At 40.5% G+C, this 24,798-nt stretch overlaps 1 protein-coding gene and 1 pseudogene across 6 annotated transcripts in view; both read left to right on the top strand.

The window, feature by feature from the left end:
- Positions 1 to 12,178, top strand: part of ARHGAP20 (Rho GTPase activating protein 20) — a 125,157-nt gene extending 112,979 nt beyond the window's left edge. For all 6 annotated transcript variants that reach the window (XM_027036465.2, XM_027036462.2, XM_027036463.2 and 3 more), the window contains 5 exons: positions 1,058 to 1,219; positions 4,750 to 4,859; positions 7,325 to 7,514; positions 8,688 to 8,802; positions 9,703 to 12,178. In XM_027036465.2, coding sequence (XP_026892266.1) covers positions 1,058 to 1,219; positions 4,750 to 4,859; positions 7,325 to 7,514; positions 8,688 to 8,802; positions 9,703 to 11,555 — 2,430 coding nt within the window. In that variant the 3' untranslated portion in view covers positions 11,556 to 12,178. The remainder of the gene's footprint in view (positions 1 to 1,057; positions 1,220 to 4,749; positions 4,860 to 7,324; positions 7,515 to 8,687; positions 8,803 to 9,702) is intronic.
- Positions 12,179 to 21,809: 9,631 nt separating this feature from the next.
- LOC106984385 (mitochondrial import inner membrane translocase subunit Tim17-A-like) lies at positions 21,810 to 23,602 on the top strand (annotated as a pseudogene).
- The last annotated feature ends 1,196 nt before the right edge of the window (positions 23,603 to 24,798 follow it).

The raw sequence follows: 24,798 nt of genomic DNA on the forward strand, positions 1-24,798 counted from the left end.
CTCTCACAGTCTTTCTTGAACTCTGCGTTGTTCTGGAAGTTTGCTTTAGTCACCCTAGAAACAGAAACTACCCATTTTTGTACTTGTTAAAAATCTGGCGTGTGTCATATTTGTGCTTCAGGTGTTTACACATATACATCCTCTGGCATTTAGTTGCCTTCCATAAATAGAATGGGTCAGATGAAACCACTGAGTCTGTCCTGTCTCCTTGCTCTGTGAAATGATCACTGCAGGGACGCTGTGTTGAGTGTCCACTATCAAGATGCATAGCACTTACCCTGTATTGTGCACTCGTAACATGCCATACATTTCTCTAGCCGCTTTATGGGCTTACGCCTCACAGCAGAGTTAGCAGTTAGTATCACTACCCTGGCCCCCGCTTTACAAATTAAACAAAATAAAAGCTTCAAGTTTACCAGAGGTCACACAGGTTTCTGGTCCCATGGATTGCCTGTCCCCAACACCCACCCTCCTTCCTACACTGCAAGCAGAGGAAATTTCTTTGCTAGAAAGCAAGCAAAATGAAGCATTGATCATGATGCAGTGGAGCGGGGAAAGCTTCCTGGAAGAGGTGATTTTTTTTTCTTTTTAGCTGAATTTTAAAAGAATGACGTAAATACAGGAAGTAGAATAAGGAAGAAAGACAAGTGAGTGGAGAATGAGTCTGGCAAGGATATTTCCATATTCAGGGAAGGAGTCCGAATTAGACAATAAAGGGCAAAGGGTAGTGAGGTAAGGAGAGAGAGACAAGTTTACAAGGGACCGTGAAGCAGTCAGAGAAATTTGATTTTCAAGCGGCTGGTTGTTGTTGGTTCATTGAAGAAAAGACAATGTCAGTGAAGTAAAATATTTTAGATGCTGCATATAGCAAGGAAAAAACAGGGGGAAAAGATTTAGAGATACCAAAAAACAAACAATTGAGTCCTTCTAGCAGCTCCTCCTTCACCACTCTTCCCCTGGGCCATCCTCACCGCTGGCAGCCAGAGAGGGCAGGTATGTGTTCCCATGCTTGTATGTGTGAAGTGCCATTTTGGTTTTTTCCTTTGCTTCCTTATAGGATATGCTTTTCTTTCTTAATCAAAAAGGACCCCTCACAAAAGGTATCTTCCGACAGTCGGCCAATGTGAAATCCTGCAGAGAGTTAAAAGAGAAACTGAATTCTGGAGTTGAAGTACACCTAGACTGTGAATCTATTTTTGTGATAGCATCTGTCTTAAAGGTAGGAAAGGTTCTCCCTTCATCTATCCCTGCCATAGCTCTGGAGAAACATGACTGGCTCCTCCCATGACAACATTTTTCCCAGCTGCAAAGAACCGTAATAGATTTAGAATCTAAGAAGTGTTAAAAACACTTCACAAAGCCAACACTGGCCCTCAAAAGCCACTGCCAGCGATTTGGTGTGTCAGATGTGCTTGTATGTCTTCTCACTCCACCCCGCTCCCCCCATCACTGTGCTGCCCCATACCAAAAATAATAAAATTAAAAATCACCAAAATACGTGTGGCATATTTACCAAAATAAACATCCTGATTATGATGACTTCTTCACAGTCTCATTACCTTCCTAATAAAGGCAAATTGTCAAAAAGAAACCTGTATTAAACTTTGAAGCAGAGTTTATCATGATAAGCATTTGTTGAACAACAAAAACAAAAAATTTCTCCGAGACCGCTGAAAATCCCATTCACTTTTACAATCACCAAGCCTTCCCCTGTCCCCTAGTGCCTTTTTAAAGTGAAAGTGGAGTAGGAAAGACTCCGACATCTGGGTTTTTTATAAAACCCTTACTGCATTTGGCATTTGTTATGGTTCTTAGCCTTCACCCCATGGTTATTTAACTCACATCCATAGCTGAGTTAGAGCTCTCCTAGAATGTTTTCCTCCCCACATTCTTGAAAACGCATCACATTTTTTGAACACCTAGAGTCAGAACCAGCTCGGAGCAGAGGCTTCAGCCGCAGCGACAGCCTCTGCAGCCCTGCCTCAGGCTCCCGTCTCCCAGCCCAACTGGAACTCAGCGGGGCCCTGGCCAGAGGCCAGGCGGGGAGGAAGACCCTTCCATGTCCCTCCTCCTGGTCAGCTGCTTACTTCGTGACTTTAGGAACAGTCACGTGTTTCCCGGCACATGAGCGGTGTCTGCTCTCAGTCCCTGCTGTAGGCTTTTGCAAAAAAGCATCACTCACAAAACCTGGAGAGCTGGAGCTAGGGTCATCTCATGTGCTTTGCACAGTTTGTCACTCCTCTTCACTCCTGAAATACAACACACGTATGTGTGGTGCGCTTAGCCAGGCATGTGTGCGGGGTAGGTAGGCACAAGGAATTTTCTTTTTCTTATCATGTAATTGGCTTTCTTGCATCTCTTAAGAGGTTAAAGCCTGCGTTTTAGAAAATTTTCCTTACCATGCTGTTTTTCCTTCACAGCACCACACTTAAAATTTTGTGCTAAATTTTTGAGGCTTTTATCAAGAAATATGATTCTAGAGGAGTCAAATTGTATCTCCAATTGCAGAAATAACACTTGTACAAAAATAAGCAAAAGACACATGATTGAAACATCTGGTTAAATGGGTTCCAAGTAATTGAAGTTTTATAATCACAGAACTGTGTTTTACTCTCATTTCTTCCAAGTGGTTGCAGGAAAGGAGATACTTTTTGCCCAAAGGTTTTCAACTTTTGGTTTGTTTTGTTTCTTGTGTTTAAGACTATTTGGAAGTGGTACTTAAGTTTTCCTTTATTTTTTACTTAGGCTGGTTTTGCTTAAATACAGGCCTAACTCTTTAAACTGTAATTGGAAGAAAATTGCTTGAGACACTGTAACTTTGATCCTTCGAACCTTTGAGGAAGAGTTCCCTTTTAATCCTAGAGAAACCTCATCTCAAATTAATTTGGGAGTTCTGCTGATGACCTGGGCTCTGCTCTTGGAGGGAAGGAGACTCATTGGAGGGCTGTGAGCTGGTGATTGTAATTCAGAACCAGCTCTCACATCCTTTCCCGGCTGTGATGGTGGTCGTATTTCGTAACTTGTTATGCCAGCTGTGCAGAGTTCATTGAGATGTTACAAGTTATTATCTTTCAAGTGTAGGTTTAAGATTTAATGATGTTTTTCTTCAAGACAGAGCATAGGTATGTTTTCCACTGAGATTTAAAAAGAGAGCTATTGTCACTGCCCCACTTTGAAATAACAAAATTTGCCTCTTCTAAATCTGACTTTTAAAGTAGGTGCAGCAACTAAAATTAGTTTGGAATTATGAAAATTCAGTAGCTTTACCCAAAAGGAGATAACTGTCCTGTGATGACACATCTGAATTACACGTATGCAGGTGCACTTCTACGGAAGATGTAATAGAACAGAGAAAGACTTTGAAGCAATCTCTTCCTACTTGTTAGCCACTTTTTAAAAAATGTATAATGGGTAACATCACTACAAAGGGGTGTTTTACATTATCTTAGAATCTCAAGTACAGTTAGTTGGCCTTCCTTTGTTCCTTTTCAATATTTGACCATGTGAAAACTAGCAACAGTTCAGTAATGACCTCTACTTTGTCTGGGACTGTGTGGCATTGCGGTGCACCAAGAAGAAGTTGAGGGTGTATCCATGCCCTGGAGGAGCTCATCCTGGGGAAGATGCACACCTAATCCCCTAAGTGTAACAATTAGATACCACAGCCTCCCTATCAGTGATAACACACATGGCACGTGAGTAACACGTGTGCCTTCTGTAGGCACTTGGGTGAAGCTACTGACTTGGTTTTGCAGGCAGAGTTAAAATTGAAGTGTTGCTGACTTTGACCTTCTCTGTGTTGTTAGCGGGTGCTTGCAGGAGGCTCGTCAACCACGGGTGCAGTGCTGAGACATGAAATTGAGTTTTCTCTGCCTGAGGTTTATTGAGGTAGAGATCAGACTTTGCAAGCTTGGCCCTGTTAATACCATGCCAAAAGCAACAGAGAGAGTTGGCCGGGAACAGAAATGAATACAGGACCAGGACCAAATTTATTTTTAAGCTTTTTATAAACAAAAGTCAAACAACAAATACCTTTGGTCATATCCTACTCGCATTATCTGGTTTCACCACACCCAGCCCTGCCAGCAGTCTCAGCAGATGGGAGTCTCAGAGGTCAGAAAGGATGATGTACCAGGGACGTGCTTAGTGTCCCTAGGCATGTGGGTGCGGCCCCGTGCTCCCAGAGCCCGGCCAGGCCTGGTCCGGCACGCTGTCTCCCCTCCTCCCCAAATGTGGGAAGGGAGTTCCAGGGGAAACTCTTAGGTACCTCTGGGTGGAGCTGGGCTTTGTTTTCTTCGCCTCTCTGTCGCCAGCACCTCGAACAGCACCTGGCACGCAGGAGCACGTGTGTGTAGAGCGATAGGATGACGGACTGTGGCGTTTTGAACCTCACAGATGTGTCAGTGCATTTCTTGGAACTGGAGATTTGAGAGGGAAAAAAAGGACTTGGGATGGTTTGCCAGACCCCTGTCACATGCTACCATGTATGCAAAAGAGACGTCAGCCCAAACAGGTGGTCCTTCTCTTTCCCACTACAGTCCAGACTCCAATTTGCCTCTGCTTTTTGTTAGAAAAAATCAAAGCATGTGTTTCTTATGTGTGCACGACAGTAGAGTGGGCACAGAGCTCTGTATATTCCAGAGAAGGGAGGACTTAACTTTTCAACAAAACGCTTGCTTTCTGATTTCCCCAGTACATATTTAGCATGAGAATAATGATTTAAAATATTTATTTTTCCTCCTGTGTAAGGATTTTCTGCGAAATATTCCAGGAAGTATTTTTTCATCAGATCTCTATGATCATTGGGTCTGTGTAATGGATCAAGGAAATGATGAAGAGAAAATAAATACAATTCAAAGGTAATTCTTCTAATTTGGTCATGTCTCAAAAATACTTAAAAAATAACTTCTATCTTATAAGCTTGTCTATTCAAGTAATGATGACTAGCAAAGTCAGATCCATGAGGGCCAGTTTAAAAACAGATTTATGCTAACTGCTATCATTGTTATTATTGTTCTCCCCTAATCTTAGTCACATGGAATGCTTGACCATTGTACACCTCCTGTGTATCTGAATCTGATAGGAGCTGAAACCCATTAAACCAATAATACTGTAGACTCAGTCTATGATCTGTGATCTTAATTTTGGTAAATATTTAACTAACCAGACAACTCCTCGTATATCTCATTCAGCATCTGAATTCACACAGAGAAAATTCCCTCCCCTCAAGGAACTCACTGTCTAGTAGAGTGGGTAGGTAAACCAAGAATCACAGTGTAGCATAATGGGTGCTATAAGAGAAATGTGAAAGAGGTATTGTGGGAGCACTGGAGAGAGACAGTTAATTGTTGAAAGTGTCACAGAAAAAGGGAGTTGCACAGCCTTAGTCTTATCACAAAGAATGCATTGTCTTTTCTCCTGCGAAGAGAGGTTGCTGGCAGAACTCACAGCTGGTATTCCGATCGCTTCCTGCCCTTATAAGGGAATAGGAAAGAAGTGTCCAAAATGCAGTACTCCAGTTCTGTGAAAACCCAGGAATCCCAAAATCATTTATTTGCATTTGCTTGTTTAGTACAGTTTTTTTTTTTCCTTGAGCGGCTTTCAAATATGAATTATTACCTATCTACTGCTATTGATAGACATCTATCAGTAGAACATAGTACAACTTCTGATATGCTAGAAATCAAAGCCACATCACACACGCTATCTCTATGCTTCCATTATGGTTTGGTGAAAGCCATTCAGAGATCTTGAACATCAGCTTCTCTACTTCGTTGCCCATTGTCTAAAATTTTATATTCTACAAACTGTTAAAGGATGATTAAAAAAACGGTAAAATTAAGACTCCTACAAATATACGGGCGCTTGGGTGGTTCTGTTGGTTGGGCATCTGACTTCAGCTCAGGTCATGATCTCATGGTCCGTTCCATGAGTTTGAGCCCCGCATCAAGCTCTGTGCTGACAGCTCACAGCCTGGAGCCTGCTTCAGATGCTGTGTCGCCCTCTGTCTCTGCCTCGCGCCCCCCCCCCCCACTTGCACTCTGTCTCTCTCTCTCTCTCTCTCTCTCTGAAAAAATAAACACAAAATAAAATTTTTTTCAAGAAAGAATCCTACAAATATAAAATGAACACGTGAAAATTTTTATTTAACTCTTTAATTAATGAGAGAACCAGTAAGATGTTACCATCAGTTCAAAGGAGATTTCAGACTACCACACCTATGTAGTTGAATCAGAAATGCTGAAATGAAGTGTGAAGGGGAAGCAAATAAATCATTTGTCTCGCCACCAGACGGAATTGTCAAGTCCGTAGACAAATGTTAGGTATACTGCTGTCAGTAATCTACAATTTACAGAATTATAAAATAGCTCAAAGGCATAGGGCCTCTGGGGAATCAGATAACCCAGAAGCTTATGCTAGACAATACCTTACTCTCCATTGAATACACTCGGCAATCTTTTGGTTTATTTCAATATCTTTGATAATTTGTCTGTACAAAACCATACTCAGTGTCAGTCTATCACACTTGAAGAAATGCCTCTGGGCTCTTTATGCAGCAGGAGTCAGATCGCCTTACTTTCTCTGCCAGGTTGCAGACTTCTGTTGGGGAAAAAACAACCATGAGTATCAACATATACATCTCTTTACCGGATAATAGTAAAAATAATTTTCAGTGAGTGATAATCTTAAGATCCCTGATCAATTACAAAATAGAAACAGTAGGAAATGTACTAGCATAAGCTTGACTTATATATGTGAAAGTGATACCAATGAGATAAAGATATTTGGGATGAAATCTGGCCTTGGAAGCTGGTGGAACAGAGCGTCAGCTCTAGATGGATCTCAAAGTCTTAGTAGTGAAGGTTTGGGCTCTCACCAAGGGACTGCATTCCTGTGTTGCTACTTGGAAATAAAGAACCACTAAAATTTAAGTGTTTAATTTCATCAAAAAGCTCTTGGGAGGTGGGGGGTTGGTTGAGAATATCCTGAAACATTACAGCATCTGCCTGAGTTAAAACACATCGTACTAATTTCAGGTACATATTTCAGGCAGCATTTTTTTACAGGCTGTTTTTCTGCATTCTTTTACATCTTTGCTGGGTTGTGAAGACAGTGTACGGAATAAATAAATGAATCCCCAGTGTGTATTCACATTCTCTGTGTACAGGTAGCCCTTACTTTGCATGTGCGATGTTAACTGAAACCCCACGTATCTGAACCGGGTTCTTGCTTTGCGTGGTTCCCTGTGAAAACCCAGGGTTGCCTATCGACGCAAGCTTCTTATGGAATGTCTTTATTAAAGAGTGCATTTTTCTGTCTTTAGGCTATTAGACCAGCTCCCGAGAGCCAATGTTGTTCTCCTAAGGTATCTTTTTGGGATATTACACAACATTGAGCAGTGTTCCTCGTCCAATCAGATGACTGCATTCAATTTAGCGGTGTGTATAGCTCCAAGCATTCTGTGGCCTCCTACTTCCTGCAGCCCAGAACTAGAAAATGAATTTACAAAAAAGGTAATGAGGTTTCTCATTTTTATGCCCTGGGGGATTGAGTCCCCATCTCGAACCTAAAATTCAGGGTATTAATTCTGAAACACATTTTCTTAAATAACTTAAATACACCTCCTTAGAAATTTGAGTGCATTGAGTGTTTTATACCTATGTTTTATACCTACCTACCTATCCTGGTAGATTATAGAAAGGTGATCTCTTAAGCAAAAAAGTGATAGCAGTTGGGTTACTTCTCTTTTCCCTTTAAGGAGGCAAAAACGCCATGACCGACTTCACCCTTAGAGTCATAAGAAAGCAATTGATATATTTTAATATAGAAAAAAGGACTTTGGACTTAGATAAGCCAAGATTCATTCCTCAGCCCCACCACTTGCCAGATGTACAATCTTGGGTGAAATTAATTACATTGATCCAGTTTCCTCATCTAAAAAATGGAGGTAGTGATACTACCTAGTTCAAGTATCTGAAATCATACTCCTCTAGCGCCTGGTAGTTAACATGGGGCTTAGGGATATTGATTCCCGTTGCTCCCAACATTCTGCCTGCTCCTTTGCCTTGTCTCTTGGGGCAAGGAAGCTAAGGAAAGGTTCCAGTACATCCCAGTGGAGGTGCAAAGCTCTCCAGTAAAATCTTACCTCTTCCCCAAGCTCCTCCAGGGAGCCTAAGGGAGGGAAATGCCTAGGTAGAGACTAGTGAGGCAGAATGCAAGGGTTCTCTAGCTGTCTCTCTACTTTACAAGAAACCCACAGAGGATGCATAATTCCCACACTTCTGACAACTGCCTTTTACATAGGAAATACATTTCATAAGTCTTTATCTAATAATGATACTTAGTGAATTTTAATGAAGTTTATTGCTTCACCCCAAATGCCCTATGAAGAATGCTTTAAGTTACCCTAATTTTAAAGACCGAGCATTAGTATAAATATGTTAGCACTGAGCTAAGGCAACAGGTGACTTCAGTCCACCAATTAAAAATAATTTCTATGTCCAAACTAGTCTTGTAAGTATCATTGCCTTTTAGGGGGAACTGTTCTGTATACCTTTAAAGGAGACATGAATTTTTCTCAGGATTCTTTTTCATTTTTGGCAAAATCAGGATATATATGTGAAATGTGACTAGTAGATGTGCTATATATGAAAAGCAGCACTTTGTTTTTGTCCTTTGTCATGCAGGTTTCTCTGCTTATCCAATTTCTGATTGAAAATTGCTGTCGGATATTCGGAGAAGAAATCACGTCCCTCTTAGGAGAGGTTTCAGTGAGGTGTGATGCTCAAGAGAATACGTCAGGTACTGTGAGTGCTTGAAACATTGTTTGCCGGGGCCGTGGCTGTCTTGGGGGCCACAGCTCAGGGAAGGAGGCCCCTGCTCCTCCCTGACCACCTGAGTGTTACCACTGGTGGGGTTAAGCAATGTGTAAGATGAGGTCCAAAACTTTCAGAAGCATCATCTGGTATGTTTCTGCCCTTTTAAAAAATCTTTACAAAGGTCCCTAATGTCTGCAGTACCACTGCTGTGGCTGAAACTGGCATGAGAAGCCCAGCAGGGAGAGGCAGGCCTGCTCGTCTTCCCCCTCCTTCCTCCGAGCGGCCCAGAGACACTCCAGCCAAGCAGCAGTTTAGAAACAACCAGCCCTCTGGGGCCTGGGGCGATTTTGAAACCATTCAACCTTCCAGAATTACTAGTTAGGTTATCTTTGACCAGTTATTCTAGGCCACTGAACATGAATATTTTCAACTATAAATATAGGTAACCATAATATGTAACCTCTATGGTTGTTGTGAAGGTTAGATAAAGTAGTGAATGGTAAAGAGTTTTGCTTAGTAAGGTTTCTCTGAGACTAAATCGTGTGCACTCACCAGCAAACAGCTCCTGAACCTGGATACACCCGGCATGAATTCCTTTGTCTTTTTTACCATTTCTTGGTATTACAACATGCCCTCATTGCTTTGAGGAAATCTTAATTAAGAAAGCCTATTTCTTCAGGAACGGAGTTAAATTTAGTATAATGCAACATTTTTTTTTAATTCTGGGAAGACAGTGAAAGTTCCTTTCTTTCTTGAGAGTACGAATATGAACAATCTATATGAAAGGAGTATTAAATTAACATAGATTTTTTTTTTCTTTTTTTAACACAGCATGCAATTTCGGTAAGTAAAAATGTTAATTATAGTTTGATTTTTTTGACAGATATCTCTTGCTTCCAACTGAACGACTCCTCCTATGACAGCTTGGAAAATGAGCTAAATGAGGATGTCGATGCTCCTTGTAGTGACTTGGTGAAGAAACTTGGTCAGGGTAGCAGAAGCATGGACTCTGTGTTAACCCTCAGTGACTATGACCTCGACCAGCCTGAGGTGGAAGGCCTCTTAACCCTGAGCGACTTTGACTTAGACCGTTCTAAAGATGAAGACATTCAAATGGAACGGCCTCTTGAACCCAAGCCGGTGGACCTCACGGGAGTGTATGCAAAGGTCCCACTGCGGGATCAGGCCCGGGCCCCGTCGGGCCTGAGCACTCCTGGCTACCTGTCCACAGCTGCCGCAGGGGTTCCAAAAAGCCTGAGGCGACACCGACGCTCCTCAGAGCCCAGCATCGATTATCTAGATTCTAAGCTTTCGTATCTCAGGGAATTTTATCAGAAAAAGCTACGCAAGTCCAGCTGTGATGCAATTCTCTCTCGAAAAGATGAGGATTATCTGAAGCAGAATCAACCCCTCCAGGAAGAGGGTAAGACATGTTTTAAACAGAGTTTAGTCGCAGGCACTGATACCAAGAAAAACGCCACTAATAAAAATGTTAAGAAGAAAAGCTTGTCTGGTAATGAAGGAAATCATGTGAAACTCTTTTCTAAATCCAAGCCAGTGGCCATTTCTGTGGCACCTTACAGTCACATGTCTCAGGACCATCCCGGGAGCCAGCCCTTCGGCACAGACACATCTGGATACTCCCCGACACACACAGCGGATGCCCTCAAGAGCTCGCGGAGGCACCGGCGCTGCTCGGAGCCCAGCATGGATGACCAGCACTGCAAACTGACCTATCTCAGGGGAATTTATTCAAAGAAACAGCATAAAACCAGCTGCGGAGCCGGTCTCCTGCACGGAGAGGAGGCTTATCTGGAGCGGCACAAGTCTTTGCAAATGGAGGGGCAAAAGCTCATTAACCAGAGTTTGGTGATGGGGATTGAGGTGGGCAAGAGCAGTAGCACAAACAGGAACACCGAGAAGGGCTTACCCCCAAGACTAAATGTTTGCCCACGGACCAGCTACTCCAGCTTGTCCTCCCCAGGCACGTCCCCCTCTGGCTCGTCAGTGAGCTCCCAAGACAGCGCTTTTTCTCAGATTTCGGAACACTCTGTGTTTACCCCCACTGAAACTTCCTCTCCAATAGATTGCACTTTTCAAGCTCCAAGAAAACAGGAAGAGCTTGCTTCTGATTTTAGCAATTCCAGCCTCATTTCTGCAACTCCTGGTCCCTCATCAGGGCAGGCCAGCAGCCGCCTGGCGTATACAAAAAAGGATGTTGTAGAGTGGCACTCACAAATACATTCTGTAACTCTTCACCCAAGCACATGGTTGAGAAATGGTGTGGCCAGTTTGAAAAACTGGTCCCTCAAAAAGAAGGCAAGGGCGTCCAGACCAGAGGAAAAGAAAGTAAGTTCTCTAAAAGGACCCATGGAGCCACCTCCCTATGCTTCTGGTATTTCAGAAGCCAGCCCACTGCAAGAGACACAGGAAGACATGCCCCAAAGGGCAACGGAAGGACTTGGAGCTATGCAGACAGCCCAGTGGTATAGCTCGTACCCCAGCCAGGACTCAGAGAAGCACTGTAGCTCTCCATTCAGCCTGGTGGAGGATGGACTCAAGCTTTGTGTGAAGTCACACAAGGAAGGAGAGAGCAGTGAGCAGCGCTCTCCTGGTACTCTGCCGTGTAAGAGATCCTCACCCAGCTCTTTGACTGTGGACGATGCACCCAGCCCAGACTCGGGGCCTACAGTGGTTTGTGATATTGGGGACCAGCATTTAACCAAAGACGTTTAACCATAGTAAGAACGTGTTATGTACAAGAGCAGAAACTGGGCTAATAATGACATAAAGACAAGAGTACTATGACCCCTTTGTATAAAATACGTGGGATGGGTAGCATAAGGATAATCATTGCTAACACTTAGGACAACAAAAGAATTCTCTTTACTGAGACTATTTGGCAAAAAGTTTAGACTAACAAATTTCAGCTCCTCTTTGGGAGGCTTTTCCTTATTAGAGCATGGGATTGGTCCTATCATGTGTTTTTAGAGATAACTAGCAGGGGGCCAGAGAAAACATCTTCTGTATGGAGAATATGGCCTACATGTTGAGTGAGATTCATATCCTGAGGCCAGGATATCATAAGTGAAGAATAAGGACTGTGGAAACGGGGAGGGTGCACAGAAACGTCCGTGTTCCGTGGAATATGTTTAATAACTAAGCAAGAAAAGGCCACTAATCAAAGTATTAAAAAAAAGAAAGTATGTCCAGTAATAAAGGAAATCATGTGAAACGTTTCCCTGAATCCAAGCCACTAGCCATTTCTGTGACATTCTCTAGTCACGTGCCATCACAGGAAGATTCCAGGAGTCAGCCCATTGATGCGGCTAGAATGGAATAAACTAGAATATCCAAGAGCCATGAGTATGATAGTTTATTTGTTGGTTGTGTTGGTTGGTTGGTTTTTCTGTTGGTGTTCCACTGTTCTTCCTTCCTGTGAGGAGGAAGAAGGAAATGGTTGCTTGTTTCAGGGTCCTTTTTAAAGATGCCAGTGCTAGGAACATTCTCCAGAAATGCAACTTTTCCTATTAGGAGGCGACCTCCTGACCTCATCCGCTGTCCTAGTGAGGCAAAAAGGGCCACACGAAGCTGCTGCCAGCATGCACTCAATGGAGGCTCCTCTTTGCTGTGCTGGGTAGTGTTTTTCCACAGCCCTGCCTCTTCGATTAGCAGCCAGAAACAATTACTGATAAATCATCCCCTTTCTGACGGCCACTGGCAGTTGAGAGAGCGGTTTTAAAGTTGGCAGTTTACAAAGAGTCACAGAATGGAATCCCCACCAAAGTAGCAGTCAGGCCTTCCTCTCAGACAGTCATTGGCTTTGGATTTTCTTACCTCCACAAGTTTTATATACTTTTGTCCCAGAGTATTCATGGTTTACATCCCATTAGTTTATCTCACATCATCAATGCTTCTCCCCTCTCTGACCTTAAAGGTCATACCTGTACATCTCCTGGATTATCTCCACGGATTCTTAGGCCTCCCAGCCAGTATGAAAGGATAGAATCAGGAATGGATGTGCATCTCCCTTCATTTTAGCTACTTACAAGAAGTTGCTTAGAACCCATTTAGTCTCTTTAATTGACCATCAGATGGACCTTTCTCCCACAAACTAGCTTATCCCCAATTATTTTTCTTAGCCACTAGGAAACTTTCATGTCAAATGTTCTTTCCCTGTTGTCCTAAAGGTTTCCTTTTTCAGTTATAGAAAAAAAATAATAATGTTTTCTGTAAAGTAGAAGTCCTTTCAGTATTAGCTGTAAGTGCTGCCTACCTCTGTGGGACATGGCCCCTGTTGACCCTAAGCATTGTAATTAACTTTCAGAACTCTGTTTCCAAAGAGCTCCTTCATGACACTGGCCATCTCAGTCACAGATGTGAAGTAGATTGTACCTTATAAACAGCCACTCCTGTATTTAGACTCCTGAGTGTCCATATGCATCTTTTGTGGTGTAATATCTAAAGGCAATAGGGATTCATTTCCCTTACCCTTAGGGCTTACTACTGTTGGAACTGCAAGATGTGAATGACATTCTTACAGCTTGGAGTGTCTTTCTGGAAGAAATTGTTTCTCCACTTACAAAATAATAGTTCTGTCCTTTTTTCTTTCATATGGGTGGGTAGAAAATTATGCACCCAATTTGAAGCATAGAAGAAAATAGATGCTGAGGTTTTCAATAACTATTCCTATTCGCTGTGTTCCCTTAGATACTCCTGTAATATTTCATGTGAATAGTTTGTTAATATTGCTGTAAAGTATTATATTGTATGATTTGAAGACAGACTACATGTCATTTTATTATACTCTGTCAATCTATAATATATTAGACTGATGCTTTATCTAAAATGCTTTGAGTTTGTATAATATATCTTGACAAATTTTACTACCATATGTAATGTAATAAATGTGTATTTTTGTACTTGCAGAAACTGCTGCTAACTTTTAAAGTTGTTTGGTTTTCAAGGCACTGATAATGGATATGTATGAAGTCCATGCTGTCTATTAAATAATAAAAAATATACATGCTGTAGAGTTAACAGTCCCTCCAGAGCAATATTGCCCTTTGTAGAATTGTTAATGAACCCAATTTCTGCTTAAGCTTGGAAATTTTATAAAATGTACTTAATATTGAATTGGAACTTTGAACTTTTAGTCATAGACTATGGTCAGTCTTTCTAGAAAAAGAGGGTTTTTTTTTTTTTCTTTTATGTTTTCCTAATCTTATCATTTACCAAAAAGTCCTGCTTTAGACACATCATCTTCATTTTCTTAGAGATTGTGTTTTCATTTTGCTCCTGGAATCAGATATGGTCTATGTTCTCATATCAAAAGAACCATTAATTCAATTTGATCGATTGTAGATCTTCTTACCCAAATTTGAACCATTCTGCCCCGAGTACCCAGTTGACCCCAGACACATCCAGATGATCCAAGATGTCTGGATTCAGGTACCCCAAGACATCAGAACTTATAAAGTCATGTAAACTTACTAAATGTTACCGGTCTCTCATGACTGCTGTATGTTTCCCTTCTCAGAATTCATTGGGGTTCACTCTGTGCAAGTTCAGCCACTATTTCAAAGAGATTCAAAAAATATAAGCTACCTTAGTCCAGAAAAAGTGATTTGCCCTAATGGAACCCTGAAGACTACCTACCAACTCCACAGTTGGAAATGGCACTGATTACATCTGGGTGGTGTACAGAGACAATGATGTTAATTTCTCTCTAAATTTTACAGAAATACAGATAATTTTGCTTTTAAAAAAGAGTTCAGTCGACTGAAAACACTGGATTCAAGGAATTATCTCACGTTGTGTTTTTCTACTTTTCATGGCATGACATTGAATTTGAAAGGATCTAATGTATCCTTGAACTACTGGCATATTCTGTCTGTTGAAAAGATACTCTTAAGAATATTATGTATCTTAATCATAATTATGGTAGTAAGTGTTTTACTGATATTTTCCTACCTTGTCATGTTTTAATGGCTTGAGAGGAAGTCTTTGTAAACTGCATAGATCAATACAAAGAAAAAATGGAACAATAAAGTTAGGTAAGATGTTAACTTTCTTTAATATCTATTCTGGTTATCAGGATATCTCATAAGCTAAGTTTCCTGCTGAAAGGAAGAGTTCTCTTGAGTTCTGTGCTGTCTACCCCAAGTATGAGTCCTACTCATTTTCTGAGCCACCTGTGAGTATAAATCCTTCATCTTTATTGTTTGTGGGGTTTTTAAAATACAGTGAGCTCCTTGAGTTTCCAGTCTGCATAATGTCAGATGTATGGTAGAATTGGCAGAAGGTGTGCAATTTGGAAAATTGTGTTGTCAAGTCTCAAAGAGACATGTACGGAGGGAGGTATTAGACGCATATTGTCCCTAACTTCATAGAGTGTGTGTTCACTAGAGCGTACATATGTATGTAGATAATTCAGGGTCTTTTTCCAGCCTATTTAATTTGTGAGGGCAAAGTAAATACATTTTCTGGAGTTTGATTTTATTTCACATGGCAGTATTAAGGTGCAGACACGAAGGAAGGGATTTAAATATTATTTACGTATAGGCTTGATTCTAAATCACAGTAACTTGGAATCAAATTCAGAACTTCTGGCAGCTTCTTGATCTGCTTTGAAGAGTGAATACATTGGCCAAAAACCTGAACTTATGAAATAGACCCATTTCTGAGCAAGTAACATGGATGGTATAAAGAAATACTCTGCCAGGTCACAGGGGCTGTGATTGCTACCGCCTAAAATTTTCAGGATGAAAAGAAACATTTTATATCTCTGTTCAAGAATGAGATGACTGAGAAATAAAAGAAGATAAAAACAGAGAGGGAGGCAAACCATAAGAGACTCTTAAACACAGAGAACACACTGAGGGTTGCTGGAGGGGTGTTGGGTGGGGTGGATGGGATAAGTGGGTGATGGGCATTAAAGAGGGCACTTGTTGGGATGAGCGGGTGTTATATGTAAGTGATGAATCACTAAATTCTCCTGAAACCAACATTCTACTATATGTTAACTAACTTGAATTTAAATTAAAAAAAAAAAAATGAGATGACTGAGAAGCAGAATCATCAAAATATGTGAATACAGAGAAGCTAACTTATTGAAGGTACAGTAAATGGAGAGAGGAGGAGGAAAGCTGTGGATGAGCTCATTAATTAAAGCAAGAAACTGAAGTCACAAGGAGTTCAGAGAAAATTGGAAAAGGGGGAAGAGTAAGGCTTGCGGGGAGTGGAGGGTGTCATAAATGATTTAATGCTATTCAGGTAGTTTGTTATTACCAGGTACTCTTCTAGTCCCTAGAGATACAAGGTGAAAAAAAATTGTTTCAGTCCTCAGGAACTTTAAACAACTAAGGAAGAAATTAGGCTGTGTAGAAGAAAGCCAATAGTAATATTCACTGGGCACTTACTGTTGCCTGCATGCAACTGATAATCAATACATCCTATGTATTGTTTCATTTAAGGCTCACAGTAGTCCTGTATGGTGGGTACATACAGCTAGAGCATCAATCTGACTGTGGGCTCTTTTTTCTCACCTTTTCACCTTAAAATTGGTATGGTAATAAAGCTTCTTCCACACTAGGGGCATCTGGGTGGCTCGGTCTGTTGGGCGTCCAATTCTTGATTTCGGCTCAGGTCATGATCTCATAGTTTGTGAGAGAGAGGCCCACATCAGGCTCTGTACTTACAGCACGAAGCCTGCTTTGGATTCATTCTCTGCCCCTCCCCACCCCTTCTCTGCCCCTTCCCAGCTTGCTAGCTCTCCTTTTCTCAAAATAGATAAGTAAACTTTAAAAAAGAAAAACTTCTTCTGTAATAAAGCAGACAAAAGTTATAGGCATGAGGACCAATCCAAACTCTATTTAAAGGTAAGGAAACAGCTAGATATATCTAATATAAAAAAATAATAACCCAGTATTGGGACTAATTCAGAAAACTATGACAAATGTAAAAATTATTGAGCTGAAAATTTGTTCCAGAGAAAATGGTGTCGACTTGTGTCTCCCTACTTCTCCCCACTAAATACAACTACCAACCCTGGAAATAATACAAAAGACTACCAACGGAGAACTCTAAATGGTGGTAAGGGGAAGGTGAATTGGTTCAGAAACCTAGGGCTAGAGAAACAGCACAGTAATTGAGCATCTTACATCCCCTTACCCCATAGAAAAAGGCGACCAAAGCCTACCTTTCTCAGCCTGGCAACAGAAGACAGCCCAGATGTGCGCATTTCCCCCGTGATCAATCCAGAGTCCCTCTGACACCTTCAGGTAAGCCAGACACCACCTGCAAGTGGAATAGATGAATGCCCTGCTAATAAGTGGCCGTGGCGAGAGTTATCCTTTCCTACTAGGCCTGAAATCCCTCTTCCCCACTGGAAGATACCAGAATGGCCAGGCAACAACAGAAAGAGGAACCCAGTCAGAACAGGCAGCTTGGCCTGGGAAACATATCTCTCTCTCTCTCTCTCTCTCTCTCTCTCTCTCTCTCTCTCTGCCCCTTCCCAGCTCACTAGCTCTCCTTTTCTCAAAATAGATAAGTAAACTTTAAAAAAGAAAAACTGATGCCCAGCAGGCATAAGACTCCCCTCCCCCAGCCAAGACACCAAGACAGCCAGAAGGCATGGTCAGGAGGCCTCTACCATGAAAAGCACCAAGCCAGGAGAATCTAAGGCCTGTGGGACTAAGAGGGTTCTCTGGCTGAGAACAGACCACAGTGACACCAGAGAGTCTAAAAATTAAGTGGCCCATGGACCCACAACTCCTGAATATAGGCCAGGATCTGTGAGTAATAACATCCAAAACATCCAACATTTGTATCTTTGGAGTTCCAAAAAGAACTCCAAAAGGCTGAAACAGTCATTCAGGGAAATGGTGACTGACAACAGCCCAAATTTGGTGAAAGACCAATCTGCACATTCCAGAAGCTGAGTAAGACCCAAACTAGATAAAGCAAAACTATATGTCTTAATTAAATGTTTAGAAACTAAAGACAAAAAAAGGTCTTGAAAGCAGACAGAAATGACATCTTACCTATAAGGGAACACTAATTTTCAGATTAATCATTTGAAACCACAAAGACCAAAAGAAAGTGGCACATGAATTTTCAAGTGTTGAAAGAAAAGAACTGTCAACCCAGAATTTCATATGCAGTGAAACTGTCTTTCATGAATTAAGGGTAAATAAGGACATTCTCAGATGAAAGGAAACTTAAGAATTTATCACTAACCGGTATACCCATTAAAGATTGGCTAAAGCAAGTTCTTTAAACAAAAAGTAATAAAAGGAGGAAATTGGGAGCAGTAGGAAGGAAAAAAGGACAACAGACAGCAGAAGTGAGAGTACTTGATAGACTAGTCTCATGAGTTTTATAAATCATATTTAGTGCTTGAAACAAAAATTGTAGCATCATTGATACTCAGGACAGGGGCACGTGGGTGGCTCAGTTGGTTAAGCATCTCACTCTTCATTTCAGCTCAGGTCAGATCCCATGTTGGGCTCTGCTGACAGAGCAGAACCTGCTTTGGGATTCTCTCTCCCTGTCTCTTTGCCCCTCTCCCACTTGCATGCACATGCACTCTCTCAAAATAAGTAAACTTTATTAAAAAAAAAAAGATACTCAAGACAATGATATTTAAAAGTGGGAAAAATAAAGAGAGCTAAATGGAAATGGAGTTCTCATATTTCCCTCGAAGTGGTAGAATGTTGATACTAGTGAAATAAGATATGATATATATGTATATTTTAATAGTTAGAGCAACTATAGAAACTCTATATTTGGAGAGTCTATCTCTCTAAAACACTGTAAGTAAATCATGGTGGAATCCTAAAAAAAAACGGTTAACCCACAGTAAGGTAAATAAAAAGAGAGGAACAAGAAACAGAGTAAAAAGAAAAAAAGAAAAGAAAACAAATAAAATGGCATACTTTAGGTCTAACATATCAAGAATTGCCTTAATCGCAAATGATCTACATAGACTAATCCAAAGACAAAGATTGACAGAGTGGATTTAAAACAAAACAAAAAACTACCTAACTATATCCTATCTACAGGAAATTTACTTCAAATTTAATGACCTATGTAGGTTGAAAGTAAAAGGATAAAAAAGATATACCATGCGAACATTGATCAAAAGTATTAAAATTGGATAAGGTGGACTTGAGAGCAAAGAAAATTGCCAGCGACAGGGACATTCTATAACAATAAAGGGCTCAGTCCGCCAAGAAGACATCACAGGCCTAAAATGTGTATGCACAAACAACAAAGCTTCAAAATATGTAAAACAAAAACTGACAAAACTGAAAACAGAAATAAACAAAACCACAATTACAGTTGAAGACTTTAATGCTCCTCTCTCACTAGTTGATAAAGCAACTAGACAGAACACCACCAATGATATAAAACTCATGAATGCCATAAACTGAAAGCTTAATATTGGCAATTATAGGACATTTCACCCAAAGATAGCAAGATACACATTCTCTTCAATTGCCCATGGAACATAAATCAGAACAGACCATGGCCTGAACCATAAAACATTAACATTTTAAAAGAATTAAAATTATGTTGCATATGTTTTCTGAGCACAATGCAGTCAAACTAGAAATCGATAACAAAGATAACAGGAAAATCTTCAAACACTTGGAAGCCAAAAAACACACATCTAAATAATTTATTGGTCAAAGAGAACATTTTAAAGGAAATTTTTCTAAATCGTACAACTAAATGAAAATACCTGTTAAAATACGTGGGATGCTGCTAACAGTGTTGAGGAAAATGTATAACATTGAATGCTTACATCATAAAAGGAAAGATCTTAAATCAATAAGCTAACTTTTTCAAGAAACTAGAAAAAGAAGAGCAAGCGGAAGGAAGGAAGTGAGAAGGATTAGAATAGAAACCTATAAAATTGAATATAGGAAAACAATAGAGAAAATGAAAACAACAAGTGCATTTAAAAAATAAAGTATAGGGGCACCTGGGTGGCTCTGTCGGTTAAGCGTCCGACTTCAGCTCAGGTCATGATCTCACAGGTGGTGAGTTCAAGCCCCACGTAGGGCTCTGTGCTGATAGCTCGGAGCCTAGAACCTGCTTTGGATTCTGTCTCCCTCTCTCTCTGCCCCTCCCCTGCTTGCACTCTGTCTCTCTCAAAAGTAAATAAACATTAAAAATAAATAAATAAAGTATATAAACCTCTACTGAGACTGATGGCAAAAAAATTGAAAAAAAAACATAAATCACCACTATCAGAACAAAAACAGGTTATCATCATAGATCCTACAGTATTAAGAGGATAATAAAAGAATACTCTGAGTAATTTTTACATTCATAAATTTGACAATTTAAAAGAGATGGGAAAATTCCTCAAAAAACACAAATTACCAAGCTTCAACCAAGATAAAAAAGAAAAAAACCTGACCATTCCTATAACCATTAAATAAGTTGAATTCACAATTTAAAAACACCTGAAAATAATAATAAATACATACACACAAGCTAATAAAGAAAAATCTCTAGGCCTAAATGGTTTCACTGGAGAAATCTAACAAGCACTTAAAGAAAAATTAACACCAATTTACATACAATGTTTTCCAGAAAATAGAAGGGAGCACTTTCAATTCATTTATGAGGCCAGTATTACCCTGATAAGGAAACCAAACGAAGCCAGCACAAAAACAAAATTGCCAATTAATGTCTCTCATGAACTTAAATGCCAAAAAACAAAAATATTAACAAACCAAAAACAGCAAATAAAAAGAATTACACGACATGACCATGTAGAATTATTTTCCAAGTATGCGGGATCATTTAACATTTGAAAATCAGTCATTGTTACCTATGAAAAGCTAAAGATGGAGAATCACAATATATCAATTAACACAAAAACATTTGACAAAATTTGACTGCCATTTGTGATTTCTGAAATTCAACAAATTAGAAGGAAATTATCTCAACATCTACAAAAAGTCTACAGCTATCATCATGCTTCATGATGGAAGAGTACTTACTTATTCCTAAGATTGGGAACAAAGCAAGGATGTCTGTTCTTACTACTCTTATACTACTAGAAAGTATAGCCACTGGGATAGAGCAAGAAAAAATTTATAAAGATACCCTGGGGCACCTGGGTGACTCTATTGGTTAAACATCCTGACTCTTGATTTCGGTTCAGATCATTGACTCACAGTTTGTGAGATTGAGCCTTGCGTTGGTATCTGCCGTGACAATGTAAAGCCTGCATGGGATTCTTTCTCTCCCTCTCTCTCCTCCTCACACACTCTCTCTCTCTTCTCCCCCACCAAATAAATCAATAAACCTTAAAAAAATAAATAAAGATACCCAGATTGAAAAAGAAGAAATAAAACTATTTGCAGATGATGTGATTGTCCACATAGAAAATTCCAAGCAATCTACGGAAAAAAAAAAAAAATCTACAAGTAATAACTGAATTTAGCAGGGTCACAAGATACAAGGTCAACACACAGAAACCCTTTACACTTGTATATGCTTTAAATATGCAGAAACTAAAGTTAAAAATAATACCATTTATAATCACTCAATAAACTTAAATACTTTAATAAATATTTAATGAAACATACATTAGGTATGTATTCTGAAAATTACAAAATGTTGACAAAATTCTGATGAAAGAAATAAGACCTAAGTAAATGGAGAGAGATGCATGGACTGGAAGAGTCAACATACTAAAATGTCATCTCTTCCCAAATTGATACATAGGCTTAATGCAATCCCAGCCAAAATCCCAGAAAGGACTGTTGTCGACAGACAAACTTATTCTTTACAAAATATGTGTAAAGGCACGGGCCATAGAATAGCTAAAACAATTTTGACAATCATGAAGTGAGAGGGATCTCTCTATCCAATATTAAGACTTCCTGTAAAACTACAGCAATCAAGACAGTATGGTATTGGAAAGACAGACAAATAGGTCAGTGGAATAGAGTGACCTACACAAATATGGTCAACTGGAATAGAGATCAGGTAGCCTTTTCTACAAACAGTGCTGGTGCATCTGGACATCTAAAGGCAAAAAATACAACAACCTAAATTTCACATGTTGTACAAAAAATTCAAAATGGATTGTGGAGTTAAATGTCAATTTTAAACCATAAAACCTTTAGCAAAAATAACAGGTGAAGATCTTTAGGATCTAGATGTAGGCATAAACTTCTTAGATTTGACATTAAAAGCATGATCTATAAAAGGAAAACATTGGACCTCATAAAAATAAAATAAAACAAACTGGACCTCCGCAGAATTAAAAACTTTTGCTCTGAAAGAACATGTGAAGAGGATGTGAAGCTCTACCCTGGGAGAAAATGTTTGCAAGGCACATATTTGAAAAAGTAGTAGGATCTAGAATATGTAAACTCTCAAAACTCAATAGTAAAGAAAAACAAAAACAAAAACAACTTTTTTTTGAAGTCTGGTCTGGCCTGTAAGGAGTTTGAAAGTTTTCCTCACAACAAGCAAAAAGGCTGAACAAAGAAAATCAACAAGTCTCCTCAGATCCATCAGAGAATGGACGTTGAAGGTAAAACTGCTGCCCCCAAAATTGAGAGAGACAGGCAAGCAGATACAGAGAGGGACAGCACCCCAGAACAGAGGCCCAGAAGTAGAAACTTTTGCTGGAACCAGTACTGAGTAAGAAAAATTGTAATTGACATATTGTTGGAGGCTCAGCCTAAGACAAGTTTGAGAGTTAAAAGTTCCACGGTGCCCATTCTTAGGAGACCACCACACTTCTGTGAGTTTTACTGACAGGAGCCTTACCAAGTTCTCCTGGTAAAGATCAGAAAAAGGATCTTTTGCACTGATGGAGTCAAGGTGGAAGAGTACACACGCCCTTGCCCTTGGCAACCTGGATGGTTGTGGTGGGGCCTTTACAATGGGTACCACAGGCGCCCATTGAATGATACCATTCAAGCAGTCAAAAGGTTTTTGCAATTCTGCAGTGGGAATAAACCACAGACTACAAGGCAGTTTGACAGCTTTTGGAACCAGGGCTCCACAGTTGGGAGGTAGCTTTGCAGTTTCGGAGGTTTATTTTCCATGATTGACGGCAGCATGGTTCAAGTCAGGGGGAAAGAGATCCCTGGAACTCCATCACAAGGGGTGCCTTAACGGAGCCATGCTGGCAGCAAGAAATGGACCGGTGGCATGGTTGGGTCAGCCACAATGGGTGGCATTCTCCTAGCATTAATTGAAGGAGCTGCCTTGTTGACAAGGTCTGCCTCTGCACAATTTCCCAATGGTCCTCAGTTTGCTGAAGACCCCTCTCAGTTGCCTTCAGCCCCGTTACCATCGTCACCTTTTGGAAATTATCAACAATATCAATACACTTTCTTTCCCAGGATTTCTGTAACAGAATGAATGGTAGTTCAAGAAGGAATTTGAGAAGATAAGTTACAGTCTGTTTTTAAACCATAGGTGAGATAGCTATGGCCAAATAGGCTATGAAAAGACACTTAGCTCTTTTTTTTTTTATTTAAAGGAACATGGGGAGGGGCAGATGTTAAAAGATAACACATTTATTTATTCTCACTTGAATTGCATTTGTGATTAAAATAGCTAATATCTTTAAAAGAAAATATAATAAATACTTAGAAGATGAAGGACCAAAGGGCAAACAGCAATGAAACCTGACCATCATTTCCTTGGGCCCATCTCCGCCTGGTTTTGTGTGTTCTGTCAGTCAAACAATAAGAATCTACTGGAATTTGCTCTTTCAAAAGGAAGGAAGGAGGGAAGGGAAGCAAGGAAGGGAAGGAGAGGGAGGGAGGGAGGGAGGGAGGGAGGAAGGAAGGAAGGAAGGAAGGAAGGAAGGAAGGAAGGAAGGAAGGAAGGAAGGAATCAAGGAAGGAATTTCATGCTTCCAGCAAGGAGAAAAGCAGCCATTTTGAAATATGCCTAGAGTATTCTGTTCTTTTCACAAGGCCCGCCCTGAAGGAAAACTATTTTATCAGCAGTAACCAACAAATGGAAATGGTTACATTCAACTCTAGCCCACTTAGCGTTCTGTGGTGGGGGTGGGGAGGATACCCAACTCCTGTCCCTTTCAGCCTTGCGGTCTCACCTGAGGAAGAGCAGGGAGGAGAAGAGGCAAAAACCTAGTCATTGGAAATGTTTTGTTCTGTCTTTCAAGAAGCTGGGGGTCAGGAACATAGAATCACTCAGCCTCAGTATCCTAATTTGTTAATGAAAGTCATCTGCTCTACTTAAATGACAGAAAACAATTACTAACTCATTCAACAAACACATTAATCACTGTGTGCCAGGTGCTATCCCAGGTGGGTACAGCAGTGAGCAAGCCGTGCACAAGGGGAAAGCTCTGGCCCTTGTGGAGTTCACATTCTAGTGTGGAAGGCAGACAAGACAAATAAGGAAATATTTCGTGTATTACCTGAGGGTAAGTGCTAAGGAGAAAACAAGCAGGGAAGAGAGATGGAAGCAGCAGGTGAAATTTTACATCAGAGAAGGCCCCCAGATGGCAAGTTTAGGTAACAAGTTGGAGGGAGTGTGGGAGGCAGGCAGAGAGCTTTGTGGATATCGAGCGCTGGAGCATGACTGGCAGTGTGGTGAGTGAGACAGTCAAAAGTTCAAAGCATTGTACGCGTGTACAGGTGAGGGAGAAATATTCCGATGTCTTCTTTGGTATTTTGTGGTCTGATTTTTCCTTCTGTTTTCTCTAGCTTTTGTTACCTAAATTTATTTTAGATTTATTACCTAAAATCAGAGCCATTTGAAGTCATCTAAGAAATCGGCAGGCCAACCTCACATGATCCCCAGAGAGGCCACATCTGGCAGAGTTTTCCACAGTCAGGAAGGGGCGAGCATGTCTCAGTGCTCTTTCTCTGGTCCACATTCATCCCTGCATTTGTCTACCTGGGAAGGTGACATTTGAGGTCCACTGAGAACCCACAACTGGGTTAAGCCAAGTCCAGGG

The sequence above is a fragment of the Acinonyx jubatus genome, chromosome D1, assembly GCF_027475565.1.
Source record: "Acinonyx jubatus isolate Ajub_Pintada_27869175 chromosome D1, VMU_Ajub_asm_v1.0, whole genome shotgun sequence".
Lineage (NCBI taxonomy): Eukaryota > Metazoa > Chordata > Mammalia > Carnivora > Felidae > Acinonyx > Acinonyx jubatus.